The 19,469-nt window shown below is 47.7% G+C and overlaps 3 protein-coding genes across 3 annotated transcripts in view; all 3 read left to right on the top strand.

Annotated features, from left to right (window-relative positions):
* Positions 1-3,115, top strand: part of LOC311340421 (uncharacterized protein) — a gene marked incomplete at both ends in the record, with an annotated part of 28,783 nt that extends 25,668 nt beyond the window's left edge. The window contains one exon of the mRNA XM_084465324.1: positions 3,110-3,115. Within this exon, the coding sequence (XP_084321450.1) occupies positions 3,110-3,115 (6 nt within the window). The remainder of the gene's footprint in view (positions 1-3,109) is intronic.
* Positions 1-19,469, top strand: part of LOC311340553 (uncharacterized protein) — a gene marked incomplete at both ends in the record, with an annotated part of 158,966 nt that overhangs the window by 53,943 nt on the left and 85,554 nt on the right. The gene's annotated exons all lie outside the window — the stretch shown is intronic.
* LOC311340420 (uncharacterized protein) lies at positions 6,111-6,749 on the top strand (the record flags this gene model as incomplete). The annotated part of the gene is made up of 1 exon (XM_084465323.1): positions 6,111-6,749. A coding segment is annotated over one exon (639 nt), but the record flags the coding sequence as incomplete, so codon positions are not given.

Below are 19,469 nucleotides of genomic sequence, written 5' to 3'. Positions count from 1 at the left end.
ACCACAATAACTGCAGGACCCACAACAACTGCTGCACCAACGACAACAACTGATACACCAACAACAACTGCTGCACAAACGACAACAACTGCTGCAGCAACAACGGCAACTGCAGAACCAACCACCACAACTCCTGGACCCACCAAAACATCTGCAGGACCCACAACAACTGCTGCACCAACGACAACAACTGATGCACCAACAACAACTGCTGCACATACCACAATTGCTGCACCAATGACAACAACTGCTACACGAACCACAACTGCTGCACCAAAAACGACAGCTTCAGGACCAACAACGAAAACTGCTGGACCCACCACAATAACTGCAAGACCCACAACAACAACTGCTGCACCAAAGACAACAACTGCTGCACTAACGACAACAACTGCTATACCAACGACGACAACTGCTCGACCAACGACAACAACTGCTGCACCAACGACAACAATTTCTGCACCAACAACAACAACTGCTGAACCAACGACAACAACTGCTGTACCAACGACAACAACTGCTACACCAACGACAAGAACTGCTGGACCAACGACAACAAATGATGCACCAACGACAACAACTGCTGCAGCAACAACAACTGCAGGACCAACAACAACAACTGCTGCACCAACGACAACAACTGCTGTACCAACGACAACAATTGCTGGACCAACGAAAACAACTGCTGCACCAACATCAACAATTGCTGCACCAACAACTGCAGGGCCAACAACAACAAATGCTGCATCCACTACAACTACTGAAGGACCAACAACCATAATTGCTGCACCAACGACAACAACTACTACAGCAACAACGACAACTGTAGGACCAACCACCACAACTGCTGGACCCACCACAACATCTGCAGGGTCCACAACAACTACTGCACCAACGACGACTGCTGCACCCACCACAACTCCTGCAGGACCAACAACCACAGCTGCTGCACCAACGACAACAATTGCTGCACCAACGACAACAACTGTTGCACCAACTACAACAATTGCTGCACCAACGACAACAACTGCTGAACCAACAAGAACAATTCCTGAACTAACGACAACAACTGCTGGACCATTGAAAACAAATGCTGCACCAACATCAACATCTGCTGCACCAACGACAACTTCAGGACCAACAACGACAACTGCTGGACCCACCAAAATAACTGCAAGACCAACAACAACAACTGCTGCACCAACGACAACAACTGCTACACCCACTACAACAACTGCTGCACCAACAACCACAATTTCTGCACCAACGACAACAACTGCTGCACCAACAACAACATTTGCTGCACCAATGACAACAATTGCTGCACCAACAACAACTGCAGGACCAACAACAACGACTGCTGCACCACAAACAAAAACTGCTGCACCAACGACAATAACTGTTGCACCAATGACAACAACTGCTGAACCAATGACAACAACTGCTGAACCAATGACAACAACTGCTGGACCAACGACAACAAATGATGCACCCACGACAACAATTGCTGCAGCAACAACAACTGCAGGACCAACAACAACAACTGCTGCACCACAAACAACAACTGCTGCACCAACGACAATAACTGTTGCACCAATGACAACAACTGCTGAACCAATGACAACAACTGCTGAACCAACGACAACAACTGCTGGACCAACGAAAACAACTGCTGCACCAACATCAACAATTGCTGCACCAACGACAACTTTAGGACCAACAACAACAACTGCTGGACCCATCAAAATAACTGCAGGACCCACAACAACAAGTGCTGCACCAACGGCAACTGCTGTACCAACGTCAACAACAGCAGCAACAACAACTGCAGGGCCAACAACAACAAATGCTGCACCCACTACATCTACTGAAGGACCAACAACCACAATTGCTGCACCAACGACAACAACTGCTGCAGCAACAACGACAACTGTTGGACCAACCACCACAACTGCTGGACCCACCACAACATCTGCAGGGCCCACAACAACTGCTGCACCAACGACAACAACTGCTGCACCAAAGACAACCGCTGCACCCACCACAACTGCTGCACCAATGACAACAACTGCTACACAAACAACAACAACTGTTGCACCAACAACGACAACTTCAGGACCAACAACGACAACTGCTGGACCCACCACAATAACTGCAGGACCCACAACAACAACTGCTGCACCAACGACAACAACTGCTGCACTAACGACAACAACTGCCACACAAACGACGACAACTGCTCGACCAACGACAACAAATGCTGCACCAACGACAACAACTGCTGCAGCAACAACGACAACTGCAGAACCGACAACCACAACTCCTGGACCCACCACGACATCTGCAGGATCCACAACAACTGCTGCACCAACGACAACTGCTGCACTAACAACAACAATTGCTGCACCAACGAAAACAATTGCTGCAGCAACAACTTCAGGACCAACAACAACAACTGCTGCACCAATGACGACAACTGCTGGACCCACCACAATAACTGCAGGACCCACAACAACTGCTGCACCAACGACAACAGAAGGAGAAACAACTTCAGGACCAACAACGACAACTACTGAACCAACATCAACAACTGTAGGACCAACAATTATCGCAACAACGACTGCAGAACCAACACCAACAACTGTAGGATCATTACCGACTAACACGAGACCCACGACAACAACAAAAAGACCAACAACTACTGCAGGACCAATAACATATGAAGGACCAACATCGGCAACTGCTGAACAAACAACTGCAGGAACATCAACAATTGCAGGACTCATAACAACTACTGCAGAACTAACCACAACAAATAGAGGAACTACAAAAACTGCAGGATCAAAAACAACTGCAGTACCAATAACAACAAATAAAGGATCAACGACTACTACTGTAGGACGCTCAACTACTACAGCTGGACCCACAACGAATACACAAGTACCCACAGCAGCGACTGCAGATTCCACTACTATAACTGCAGGACCCACTATCACTTCAGAAGAAGGGACTTTGGAGATAACATTTAGTTTAAGCCAAACATTTATCAAACAATACTCAGACCCTACCTCCACAGACTTTCAGGTCCTCTCTAATAATGTCACAACAGAGGTGAGATACTAATAGTCTTTTGATGTTTTACTTAAATCAATAATTTGCAATTTCCAGTCATTATTGCCTGAATTATAGTTCTAATCCCAATATTATATTTTTCACATTAGGTAGACAAGGGCTTTGAAGCCCATTTTGAAGATATTTTTTCCAGGAGCAAAGTTAAATCCTTCAGGTACGTGTTTAATATTTGTTAGTCTTTTTATTATTGTTATTATCACCATCACAAAAACCTCATCGTTATCCCTTTTACAAATATGCATTATACAAATAACATAAGTTCTGACAAATAAACATAAGATGATCACTAAAAAAAATGTTTGCTTCTCTTTGTTTCTAGTAATGGATCAGTCGTTGTGGACTTGGAACTGATCTTCAAAAACAAATCAGTTGTTCCCAGTGAAAGCACTGCTATGCAGGTATTGATGGAAGCAATATCCAGGGGCATCATCAACCTGGATGGATCTAATATTGTGACGAATACAACCACAACTGCAACAAAAGGACCAACACCTACTACTGCAGGACTCACCACTGCTTCAGCAGGACAATCAATAATATCTACAGCACCAACAACAACTACAGCAGGACCCAAGACTACTACTGTAGGAACCACATCAACAACTGCAGGACTAACAATACCTGCAGCACAAATAACAACCACTGCAGTACCCACAACTACTTCTGCAGGACTCACAACTACTAAAGCAGGAGACGCACCAACAAATTCAGGACCACCAACTGCTACAGCAGGACCAAATGAAACTGCAGAACCGACAACAACAGCTGCAAGACCATCAACTACTTCAGCAGGACTAGCAACAGCAACTGTAGGACCATCAACCACAACTGCTGAAACAACATCAACAACTGCTGCACCAACAACAACAACTACTGAACCAACGACAACAACTGCTGCACCAACGACAACAATTGCTGAACCAACGACAACAACTGCTGCACCAACGACAACAACTGCTGGAACAACGAAAACAACTGCTGCATCAACGACAACAACTGCTGCACCAACCACCACAACTGCTGGACCCACCACGACATCTGCAAGACCCACAACAACTGCTGGACCAATGACAACAACTGCTGCACTAACGACAACTGCTGAACCCACCACAACTACTGTAGGACCAACAACCAAACCTGCTGCACCAATGACAACAACTGCTACACCAACAACAACAACTGATGCATCAACAACGACAACTTCAGGACCAACAACGACAACGGCTGGAACCAACACAATAACTGCAGAACCCACAACAACAACTGCTGCACCAACTACAACAACTGCTGCACCAACGACAACAACTGCTACACCAACGACGACAACTGCTCGACCAACGACAACAACTCCTGCACCAACAACAACTGCTGCACCCACCACCACTACTGCTAAACCAACAACAACAACAAATGCTGGACCAACAAAAACAATTGCTGTACCAGTGACAACAACTGCTGAACGAATGACAACTGCTGCACCAATGACAACAACTGCTGGACCCACCACAATATCTGCAGGACCCACAACAACAACTGCTGAACCAACGACAACTGCTACACCAACGACAACAAATGCTACACCAACGACTAGAACTGCTCGACCAACGACAACAACAGCTGCACCAATGACAACAACTCCTGATGCAACAAGGACAACTGCAGAACCAACCACCACAACTGCTGGACGCACCAAAACATCTGCAGTACCCACAACAACTGCTGCACCAAGGACAACAACTCCTGCACCAACGACAACTGCTGCACCCACCACAACTACTGCAGGACCAACAACCACAACTGCTGAACCAATGACAAAAACTGATGCACCAACAACAAAAACCGCTAAACCAACAACAACAACTGCTGGACCAACAAAAACAATTGCTGTACAAACGACAACAACTGCTGAACCAATGACAACAACTGCTGCACCAACGACAACAACTGCTGGACCAACAACGACAACTGCTGCACCAACAACTGCTGTACCAACATCAACAACTTCTGCACCACCAACGACAACTTCAGGACCCACCACAATAACTGCAGGACCCACAACAACAACTGCTGCACCAATGACAACAACTGCTGCACCAACAACAACAACTGCTCCACCAACAACAACAAATGCTAGACCAACGACAACAACTGCTGAACCAACGACGACAATTGCTGCAGCAAGAACAAATGCAGGACCAACTACAACAACTGCTGCACCCACTGCAACTACTGAAGGACCAACAACCACATCTGTTTTACCAACGACAACAAATGTTGCACCGACGACAACAATTGCTGCACCAATGACAAAAACTGCTGCAGCAACGACAAATGCAGGACCAACCACCACAACTGCTGGATCAACCACAACATCTGCAGGGCCCACGACAACTGCTTCACAAACGACAACAACTGCTGCACCAACAACGACAACTGCTGCACCAACAACAACAACTGCTGCACCAACAACGACAACTGCTGCACCAACAACAACTGCTGCAGCAACAACAACAACTGCAGAACCAACCACCTTAACTGCTGGACCCACCACAACATCTGCAGTACTCACAACAACTGCTGCACCAATGACAACAACTGCTGCACCAACAACGACAACTTCAGGACCAACAACGACAACTGCTGGAGCAACCGCAATAACTGCAGGACCCACAACAACAACTGCTGCACCACCGACAACAACTGCTGCACCAACGACAACTGCTGCACCCACCACAACTGCTGCAGGACCAACAACCACACCTGCTGCACCAATAACAACAACTGCTACACAAACAACAACAAATGATGCACCAACAATGACAACTTCAGGACCAACAACAATAACTGCTGGACCCACCACAATAACTGCAGGACCCACAACAACAACTGCTGAACCAACGACAACTGCTACACCAACGACAACAAATGCTACACCAACGACGAGTACTGCTCGACCAACGACAACAACAGCTGCACCAATGACAACAACTGCTGATGCAACAAGGACAACTGCAGAACCAACCACCACAACTGCTGGACGCACCACAACATCTGCAGTACCCACAACAACTGCTGCACCAACGACAACAACTCCTGCACCAACAACAACTGCTGCACCCACCACAACTACTGCAGGACCAACAACCACAACTGCTGAACCAACGACAACAACTGATGCACCAACGACAAAAACTGCTGGACCAACGAAAACAACTGCTGCACCAACGACCACAACTGCTGCACCAACCACCACAACTGCTGGACCCACCACGACATCTGCGAGACCCACAACAACTGCTGCACCAACGACAACAACTGCTGCAATAACGACAACTGCTGAACCCACCACAAATACTGTAGGACCAACAACCAAACCTGATGCACCAATGACAACAACTGCTACACCAACAACAACAACTGATGCACCAACAACGACAACTTCAGGACCAACAACGACAACGGCTGGAACCAACACAATAACTGCAGAACCCACAACAACAACTGCTGCACCAACTACAACAACTGCTGCACCAACGACAACAACTGCTACACCAACGACGACAACTGCTCGACCAACAACAACAACTCCTGCACCAACAACAACTGTTGCACCCACCACCACTACTGCTAAACCAACAACAACAACAAATGCTGGACCAACAAAAACAATTGCTGTACCAGTGACAACAACTGCTGAACGAATGACAACTGCTGCACCAACGACAACAACAGCTGCACCAATGACAACAACTCCTGATGCAACAAGGACAACTGCAGAACCAACCACCACAACTGCTGGACGCACCACAACATCTGCAGTACCCACAACAACTGCTGCACCAACGACAACAACTCCTGCACCAACAACAACTGCTGCACCCACCACAACTACTGCAGGACCAACAACCACAACTGCTGAACCAACAACAACAACTGATGCACCAACGACAAAAACTGCTGGACCAACGAAAACAACTGCTGCACCAACGACAACAACTGCTGCACAAACCACCACAACTGCTGGACCCACCACGACATCTGCAAGACCCACAACAACTGCTGCACCAACGACAACAACTGCTGCACTAACGACAACTGCTGAACCCACAACAACTACTGTAGGACCAACAACCAAACCTGATGCACCAATGACAACAACTGCTACACCAACAACAACAACTGATGCACCAACAACGACAACTTCAGGACCAACAACGACAACGGCTGGAACCAACACAATAACTGCAGAACCCACAACAACAACTGCTGCACCAACTACAACAACTGCTGCACCAACGACAACAACTGCTACACCAACGACGACAACTGCTCGACCAACGACAACAACTCCTGCACCAACAACAACTGCTGCACCCACCACCACTACTGCTAAACCAACAACAACAACAAATGCTGGACCAACAAAAACAATTGCTGTACCAGTGACAACAACTGCTGAACGAATGACAACTGCTGCACCAACGACAGCAACTGCTGGACCCACCACAATAACTGCAGGACCCACAACAACAACTGCTGAACCAACGACAACTGATACACCAACGACAACAAATGCTACACCAACGACTAGAACTGCTCGACCAACGACAACAACAGCTGCACCAATGACAACAACTCCTGATGCAACAAGGACAACTGCAGAACCAACCACCACAACTGCTGGACGCACCACAACATCTGCAGTACCCACAACAACTGCTGCACCAACGACAACAACTCCTGCACCAACAACAACTGCTGCACCCACCACAACTACTGCAGGACCAACAACCACAACTGCTGCACCAACGACAAAAACTGATGCACCAACAACAAAAACTGCTAAACCAACAACAACAACTGCTGGACCAACAAAAACAATTGCTGTACAAACGACAACAACTGCTGAACCAATGACAACAACTGCTGCACCAACGACAACAACTGCTGGACCAACAACGACAACTGCTGCACCAACAACAACTGCTGTACCAACATCAACAACTGCTGCACCAACAACAACTGCTGCACCCACCACCACTACTGCTAAACCAACAACAACAAAAACTGCTGGACCAACAAAAACAATTGCTGTACCAGTGACAACAACTGCTGAACGAATGACAACTGCTGCATCAACGACAACAACTGCTGGACCCACCACAATAACTGCAGGACCCACAACAACAACTGCTGAACCAACGACAACTGCTACACCAACGACAACAAATGCTACACCAACGACTAGAACTGCTCGACCAACGACAACAACAGCTGCACCAATGACAACAACTGCTGATGCAACAAGGACAACTGCAGAACCAACCACCACAACTGCTGGACGCACCACAACATCTGCAGTACCCACAACAACTGCTGCACCAACGACAACAACTCCTGCACCAACAACAACTGCTGCACCCACCACAACTACTGCAGGACCAACAACCACAACTGCTGAACCAACAACAACAACTGATGCACCAACGACAAAAACTGCTGGACCAACGAAAACAACTGCTGCACCAACGACAACAACTGCTGCACAAACCACCACAACTGCTGGACCCACCACGACATCTGCAAGACCCACAACAACTGCTGCACCAACGACAACAACTGCTGCACTAACGACAACTGCTGAACCCACAACAACTACTGTAGGACCAACATCCAAACCTGATGCACCAATGACAACAACTGCTACACCAACAACAACAACTGATGCACCAACAACGACAACTTCAGGACCAACAACGACAACGGCTGGAACCAACACAATAACTGCAGAACCCACAACAACAACTGCTGCACCAACTACAACAACTGCTGCACCAACGACAACAACTGCTACACCAACGACGACAACTGCTCGACCAACGACAACAACTCCTGCACCAACAACAACTGCTGCACCCACCACCACTACTGCTAAACCAACAACAACAACAAATGCTGGACCAACAAAAACAATTGCTGTACCAGTGACAACAACTGCTGAACGAATGACAACTGCTGCACCAACAACAACAACTGCTGGACCCACCACAATAACTGCAGGACCCACAACAACAACTGCTGAACCAACGACAACTGCTACACCAACGACAACAAATGCTACACCAACGACTAGAACTGCTCGACCAACGACAACAACAGCTGCACCAATGACAACAACTGCTGATGCAATAAGGACAACTGCAGAACCAACCACCACAACTGCTGGACGCACCACAACATCTGCAGTACCCACAACAACTGCTGCACCAACGACAACAACTCCTGCACCAACGACAACTGCTGCACCCACCACAACTACTGCAGGACCAACAACCACAACTGCTGCACCAATGACAAAAACTGATGCACCAACAACAAAAACCGCTAAACCAACAACAACAACTGCTGGACCAACAAAAACAATTGCTGTACAAACGACAACAACTGCTAAACCAATGACAACAACTGCTGCACCAACGACAACAACTGCTGGACCAACAACGACAACTGCTGCACCAACAACAACTGCTGTACCAACATCAACAACTGCTGCACCAACAACAACTGCTGCACCCACCACCACTACTGCTAAACCAACAACAACAAAAACTGCTGGACCAACAAAAACAATTGCTGTACCAGTGACAACAACTGCTGAACGAATGACAACTGCTGCACCAACGACAACAACTGCTGGACCCACCACAATAACTGCAGGACCCACAACAACAACTGCTGAACCAACGACAACTGCTACACCAACGACAACAAATGCTACACCAACGACTAGAACTGCTCGACCAACGACAACAACAGCTGCACCAATGACAACAACTGCTGATGCAATAAGGACAACTGCAGAACCAACCACCACAACTGCTGGACGCACCACAACATCTGCAGTACCCACAACAACTGCTGCACCAACGACAACAACTCCTGCACCAACGACAACTGCTGCACCCACCACAACTACTGCAGGACCAACAACCACAACTGCTGCACCAATGACAAAAACTGATGCACCAACGACAAAAACTGCTGGACCAACGAAAACCACTGCTGCACCAACGACAACAACTGCTGCACAAACCACCACAACTGCTGGACCCACCACGACATCTGCAAGACCCACAACAACTGCTGCACCAACGACAACAACTGCTGCACTAACGACAACTGCTGAACCCACAACAACTACTGTAGGACCAACAACCAAACCTGATGCACCAATGACAACAACTGCTACACCAACAACAACAACTGATGCACCAACAACGACAACTTCAGGACCAACAACGACAACGGCTGGAACCAACACAATAACTGCAGAACCCACAACAACAACTGCTGCACCAACTAGAACAACTGCTGCACCAACGACAACAACTCCTGCACCCACCACCACTACTGCTAAACCAACAACAAGAACAAATGCTGGACCAACAAAAACAATTGCTGTACCAGTGACAACAACTGCTGAACGAATGACAACTGCTGCACCAACGACAACAACTGCTGGACCCACCACAATAACTGCAGGACCCACAACAACAACTGCTGAACCAACGACAACTGCTACACCAACGACAACAAATGCTACACCAACGACTAGAACTGCTCGACCAACGACAACAACAGCTGCACCAATGACAACAACTGCTGATGCAATAAGGACAACTGCAGAACCAACCACCACAACTGCTGGACGCACCACAACATCTGCAGTACCCACAACAACTGCTGCACCAATGACAACAACTCCTGCACCAACGACAACTGCTGCACCCACCACAACTACTGCAGGACCAACAACCACAACTGCTGCACCAATGACAAAAACTGATGCACCAACAACAAAAACCGCTAAACCAACAACAACAACTGCTGGACCAACAAAAACAATTGCTGTACAAACGACAACAACTGCTGAACCAATGACAACAACTGCTGCACCAACGACAACAACTGCTGGACCAACAACGACAACTGCTGCACCAACAACAACTGCTGTACCAACATCAACAACTGCTGCACCAACAACAACTGCTGCACCCACCACCACTACTGCTAAACCAACAACAACAAAAACTGCTGGACCAACAAAAACAATTGCTGTACCAGTGACAACAACTGCTGAACGAATGACAACTGCTGCACCAACGACAACAACTGCTGGACCCACCACAATAACTGCAGGACCCACAACAACAACTGCTGAACCAACGACAACTGCTACACCAACGACAACAAATGCTACACCAACGACTAGAACTGCTCGACCAACGACAACAACAGCTGCACCAATGACAACAACTGCTGATGCAATAAGGACAACTGCAGAACCAACCACCACAACTGCTGGACGCACCACAACATCTGCAGTACCCACAACAACTGCTGCACCAACGACAACAACTCCTGCACCAACGACAACTGCTGCACCCACCACAACTACTTCAGGACCAACAACCACAACTGCTGCACCGATGACAAAAACTGATGCACCAACAACAAAAACCGCTAAACCAACAACAACAACTGCTGGACCAACAAAAACAATTTCTGTACAAACGACAACAACTGCTGAACCAATGACAACAACTGCTGCACCAACGACAACAACTGCTGGACCAACAACGACAACTGCTGCACCAACAACAACTGCTGTACCAACATCAACAACTTCTGCACCACCAACGACAACTTCAGGACCCACCACAATAACTGCAGGACCCACAACAACAACTGCTGCACCAATGACAACAACTGCTGCACCAACAACAACAACTGCTCCACCAACGACAACAAATGTTGGACCAACGACAACAACTGCTGAACCAACGACGACAATTGCTGCAGCAAGAACAAATGCAGGACCAACTACAACAACTGCTGCACCCACTACAACTACTGAAGGACCAACAACCACATCTGTTTTACCAACGACAACAAATGTTGCACAGACAACAACAATTGCTGCACCAATGACAAAACCTGCTGCAGCAACGACAAATGCAGGACCAACCACCACAACTGCTGGATCAACCACAACATCTGCAGGGCCCACGACAATTGCTTCACAAACGACAACAACTGCCGCACCAACAACGACAACTGCTGCACCAACAACAACAACTACTGCACCAACAACGACAACTGCTGCACCAACAACAACTGCTGCAGCAACAACAACGACTGCTGGTCCAACAACGACAACTGCTGCACCGACAACAACGACTGCTGCAGCAACAACGACAAATGCAAAACCAACCACTTTAATTGCGGGACCCACCACAACATCTGCAGTACCCACAACAACTGTTGCACCAACGACAACAACTGCTGCACCAACGACAACAACTGCTGCACCAACCGCAACTGCTGCACCCACCACAACTACTGCGGGACGAAAAACCACAACTGCTGCACCAATGACAACAACTGATGCACCAACGACAACAACTGCTGAACCAACGACAACAATTGCTGGACCAATGACAACAACTGCTAAACCAACAGCAACAACTGCTGCACCAACAACGATAACTTCAGGACCAACAAAAACAACTGCTGGACCCACCACAACATCTGCAGCACCCACAACAACTGCTGCACCAACGACAACAACTGCTGCACCAACAACAACAACTGCTGCACCAACAACAACAACTGCTGCACCAACAACAACAAATGCTGAAATAACAACAACAACTGCTGCAGTAACAACGACAACTTTAGGACCAAGAACAATAACTGCTGAACCAACAACGACAATTGCTGCACCAACGAAAACAACTGCTGGATCAACGACAACTGCTGCAACAACAGTGACAACTGCTGCACCAACAATGAGAACTTCAGGACCAACTACGACAACTGCTGGACCCACCACAACAACTGCTGCCCCAACGACAACAACTGCTGAATTAACGACAACAACTGCTGCACCAACGACAACAACTGCTGCACCAACGACAACAACTGCTGCACCAACGACAACAACTGCTGGACCACCAACGACAACTGCTGCATCAACAACAACAATTGCAGGACCAACAACAACAACTGATGAACTAACGCCAACAACTGCTGAACCAACAGCAACATTTGCTGCAGCAACAACAACAATTGCAGGACCAACAACAACAACTGTAGGACCCACAGCCACAACAGAAGGACAGACAACTGCAGGACCAATAACAACAAATGCAATCCACACAACTACTACAGCACGATCCACAACTGCTACAGCAGGACTCAATACAACTGCAGTACAAAAAACAACTGCAGGCCCAACAACTACAACAGCAAAACCATCAAGAACAGCTGCAGAACCAACAACAACTACTGGACTATTAACTACTACTGTAGGATCCACAACATCAACAACTGCTGCACCAACGACAACAACTGCTACACCAACGACAACAACTGCTATACCAACGACAACAACTGCTCGACCAACGACAACAGCTGCACGAACGACAACAATTGCTGAAACAACAACGACAAATGCAGAACCAACCACCACAACTGCTGGACCCACCACAACATTTGCAGTACCCACGACAACTGTTGAACCAACGACAACAACTGCTGCACCAACAACAACTGCTGCACCCACCACAACTACTCCTGAAACAACAACCACAACTGCTGCACCAATGACAACAACTGATGCACCAGCGACAACAACTGTTAAACCAACAACAACTGCTGGACCAACGAAAACAACTGCTGCACCAACGACAACAACTGCTGCACCAACAACGACAATTGCTGCGCCAACAAAAACAAATGCTGGATCAACGACAACTGGTGCACCAACGACGACAATAGCTGCAACAACAATGACAACTGCTGCACTAACAATCACAACTGCTGCACCAAAAACGCCAACTGCTGCACTAACAACGGCAACTGCTGCACCAACGACAACAACTGCTGAACTAACGCCGACAACTGCTGCCCCAACAACAACATTTGCTGCAGCAAAAACACCAATTGCAGGACCAACAACAACAACTGTAGGACCCACAGCCACAACAGAAGGACAGACAACTGCAGGACCAATAACAACAAATGCAATACACACAACTACTACAGCACGATCCACAACTGCTATAGCAGGACTCACTACAACTGCAGTACAAGGAACAACTGCAGGCCCAACAACTACAACAGCAAAACCATCAAGAACAGCTGCAGAACCAAAAACAACTACTGGACTATTAACTACTACCGTGGGATCCACAACATCAACAACTGCTGCACAGATGACAACAACTGCTAAACCAACGACAACAACTGCTATACCAACGACGACAACTGGTCGACCAACGAAAACAACAGCTGCACCAACGACAACAATTGCTGAAGCAACAACGACAACTGCAGAACCAACCACCACAACTGCTGGACCCACCACAACATTTGCAGTACCCACAACAACTGCTGCACCAACAACAACAACTGCTGCACCCACCACAACTACTCCTGGACCAACAACAACAATTGCTGCACCAACAACAACAACTGCTGCAGCAACAACGACAAATGCAGAACCAACCACTTTAACTGCTGGACCCACCACAACATCTGCAGTACCCACAACAACTGCTGCACCAACGACAACAACTGCTGCACCAACGACAACAACTGCTGCACCAACGACAACGACTGGTGGTCCAACAACGACAACTGCTGCACCGACAACAACAACTGCTGCAGCAACAACAACAAATGCAAAACCAACCACTTTAACTGCGGGACCCACCACAACATCTGCAGTACCCACAACAACTGTTGCACCAACGACAACAACTGCTGCACCAATGACAACAACTGCTGCACCAACGGCAACTGCTGCACCCACCACAACTACTGCGGGACCAAAAACCACAACTGCTGCACCAATGACAACAACTGATGCACCAACGACAACAACTGCTGAACCAACGACAACAACTGATGGACCAATGACAACAACTGCTGCACCAATGACAACAACTGATGCACCAACGACAACAACTGCTAAACCAACAACAACAACTGCTGCACCAACAACGATAACTTCAGGACCAACAAAAACAACTGCTGGACCCACCACAACATCTGCAGCACCCACAATAACTGCTGCACCAAGGACAACTGCTGCACCAACGACAACAACTGCTGCACCAACAACAACAACTGCTGCACCAACGACAACAAATGCTGAAATAACGACAACAACTGCTGCAGTAACAAGGACAACTACCACACCAACAACGAAAACTTTAGGACCAACAACAATAACTGCTGAACCAACAACGACAATTGCTGCACCAACGAAAACAAATGCTGGATCAACGACAACTGCTACACCAACGACGACAACTGCTGCAACAACAATGACAACTGCTGCACCAACAATGAGAGCTTCAGGACCAACAACGACAACTGCTGGACCCACCACAACAACTGCTGCCCCAACGACAACAACTGCTGAATTAACGACAACAACTGCTGCACCAACGACAACAACTGCTGCACCAACGACAACAACTGCTGGACCACCAACGACAACTGCTGCATCAACAACAACAATTGCAGGACCAACAACAACAACTGCTGAACTAACGCCAACAACTGCTGCACCAACAACAACATTTGCTGCAGCAACAACAACAATTGCAGGACCAACAACGACAACTGTAGGACCCACAGCCACAACAGAAGGACAGACAACTGCAGGACAAATAACAACAAATGCAATACACACAACTACTACAGCACGATCCACAACTGCTACAGCAGGACTCAATACAACTGCAGTACAAAAAACAACTGCAGGCCCAACAACTACAACAGCAAAACCATCAAGAACAGCTGCGGAACCAACAACAACTACTGGACTATTAAATACTACTGTAGGATCCACAACATCAACAACTGCTGCACCAACGACAACAACTGCTACACCAACGACAACAACTGCTATACCAACGACGACAACTGCTGGACCAACGACAACAGCTGCACGAACGACAACAATTGCTGAAACAACAACGACAAATGCAGAACCAACCACCACAACTGCTGGACCCACCACAACATTTGCAGTACCCACGACAACTGTTGAACCAACGACAACAACTGCTGCACCAACAACAACTGCTGCACCCACCACAACTACTCCTGAACCAACAACCACAACTGCTGCACCAATGACAACAACTGATGCACCAGCGACAACAACTGTTAAACCAACAACAACTGCTGGACCAACAAAAACAACTGCTGCACCAACGACAACAACTGCTGCACCAACAACGACAATTGCTGCACCAACAAAAACAAATGCTGGATCAACGACAACTGGTGCACCAACGACGACAACAGCTGCAACAACAATCACAACTGCTGCACCAACAATCACAACTGCTGCACCAAAAACGACAACTGCTGCACTAACAACGGCAACTGCTGCACCAACGACAACAACTGCTGAACTAACGCCAACAACTGCTGCCCCAACAACAATATTTGCTGCAGCAAAAACACCAATTGCAGGACCAACAACAACAACTGTAGGACCCACAGCCACAACAGAAGGACAGACAACTGCAGGACCAATAACAACAAATGCAATACACACAACTACTACAGCACGATCCACAACTGCTACAGCAGGACTCACTACAACTGCAGTACAAGGAACAACTGCAGGCCCAACAACTACAACAGCAAAACCATCAAGAACAGCTGCAGAACCAAAAACAACTACTGGACTATTAACTACTACCGTGGGATCCACAACATCAACAACTGCTGCACAGATGACAACAACTGCTAAACCAACGACAACAACTGCTATACCAACGACGACAACTGGTCGACCAACGACAACAACAGCTGCACCAACGACAACAATTGCTGAAGCAACAACGACAACTGCAGAACCAACCACCACAACTGCTGGACCCACCACAACATTTGCAGTACCCACAACAACTTCTGCACCAACCACAACAACTGCTGCACCCACCACAACTACTCCTGGACCAACAACAACAATTGCTGCACCAACAACAACAACTGCTGCAGCAACAACGACAAATGCAGAACCAACCACTTTAACTGCTGGACCCACCACAACATCTGCAGTACCCACAACAACTGCTGCACCAACGACAACAACTGCTGCACCAACGACAACGACTGGTGGTCCAACAACGACAACTGCTGCACCGACAACAACAACTGCTGCAGCAACAACAACAAATGCAAAACCAACCACTTTAATTGCGGGACCCACCACAACATTTTCAGTACCCACAACAACTGTTGCACCAACGACAACAACTGCTGCACCAACGACAACAACTGCTGCACCAACGGCAACTGCTGCACCCACCACAACTACTGCGGGACCAAAAACCACAACTGCTGCACCAATGACAACAACTGATGCACCAACGACAACAACTGCTGAACCAACGACAACAACTGATGAACCAACGACAACAACTGCTAAACCAATAACAACAACTGCTGCACCAACAACTATAACTTCAGGACCAACAAAAACAACTGCTGGACCCACCACAACATCTGCAGCACCCACAACAACTGCTGCACCAAGGACAACTGCTGCACCAACGACAACAACTGCTGCACCAACAACGACAATTGCTGCACCAACAAAAACAAATGCTGGATCAACAACTACTGGTGGATCAACGACAACTGGTGCACCAACGACGACAACAGCTGCAACAACAATGACAACTGCTGCACCAACAATCACAACTGCTGCACCAAAAACGACAACTTCTGCACTAACAACGGCAACTGCTGCACCAACGACAACAACTGCTGAACTAACGCCAACAACTGCTGCCCCAACAACAACATTTGCTGCAGCAACAACACCAATTGCAGGACCAACAACAACAACTGTAGGACCCACAGCCACAACAGAAGGACAGACAACTGCAGGACCAATAACAACAAATGCAATACACAGAACTACTACAGCACGATCCACAACTGCTACAGCAGGACTCACTACAACTGCAGTACAAAGAACAAATGCAGGTCCAACAACTACAACAGCAAAACCATCAAGAACAGCTGCAGAACCAACAACAACTACTGGACTATTAACTACTACCGTGGGATCCACAACATCAACAACTGCTGCACAGACGACAACAACTGCTATACCAACGACAACAACTGCTTTACCAATGATGACAACTGCTCAACCAACGACAACAGCTGCACCAACGACAACAATTGCTAAAGCAACAACGACAAATGCAGAACCAACCACCACAACTGCTGGACCCACCACAACATTTGCAGTACCCACAACAACTGCTGCACCAACAACAACTGCTGCACCCACCACAACTACTCCTGAACCAACAACCACAACTGATGCACCAATGACGACAACTGATGCACCAACGACAACAGCTGCTAAACCAACAACTGCTGGACCAACGAAAACAACTGCTGCACCAACAGCAACTGCTGCACCAACGACAACAACTGCTGCACCAGCGACAACAACTGCTGGACCAACAATGACATCTGCTGCAGCAACAACGACAAATGCAGAGCCAACCACTTTAACTGCTGGACCCACCACAACATCTGCAGTACCCACAACAACTGCTGCACTAAAGACAACAACTGCTGCACCAACGACAACAACTGCTGCACCAGCGACAACGACTGCTGGACAAACAACGACAACTTCTGCACCAACAACAACAACTGCTGCAGCAACAACGACAAATGCAGAGCCAACCACTTTAACTGCTGGACCCACCACAACATCTGCAGTACCCACAACAACTGCTGCACTAAAGACAACAACTGCTGCACCAACGACAACAACTGCTGCACCAACGACAACTGCTGCACCCACCACAACTACTGCGGGACCAACAACCACAAATGCTGTACCAATGACAACAACTGATGCACCAGCGACAACAACTGCTAAACCAACAACAACTGCTGGACCAACGAAAACAACTGCTGCACCAACGACAACAACTGCTGCACCAACGACAACAACTGCACCAACAACGACAACTGCGGCACCAACAACAACAACTGCTGCAGCAACAACGACAAATGCAGAACCAATCACTTTAAATGCTGGACCCACCACAACATCTGCAGTACCCACAACAACTGCTGAACCAACGACAACAACTGCTGTACCAATGAAAACAACTGCTGCACCAACGACAACTGCTGCACCCACCACAACTACTGAAGGACCAACAACCACAACTTCTGCACCAATGACAACAACTGATGCACCTACGACA

This window comes from Micromesistius poutassou, assembly GCF_964030765.1.
Source record: "Micromesistius poutassou genome assembly, chromosome: 3".
NCBI lineage: Eukaryota > Metazoa > Chordata > Actinopteri > Gadiformes > Gadidae > Micromesistius > Micromesistius poutassou.
The sequence above is the reverse complement of the archived record's forward strand: the minus strand, read 5'-3'. Positions and strand labels throughout refer to the sequence as shown.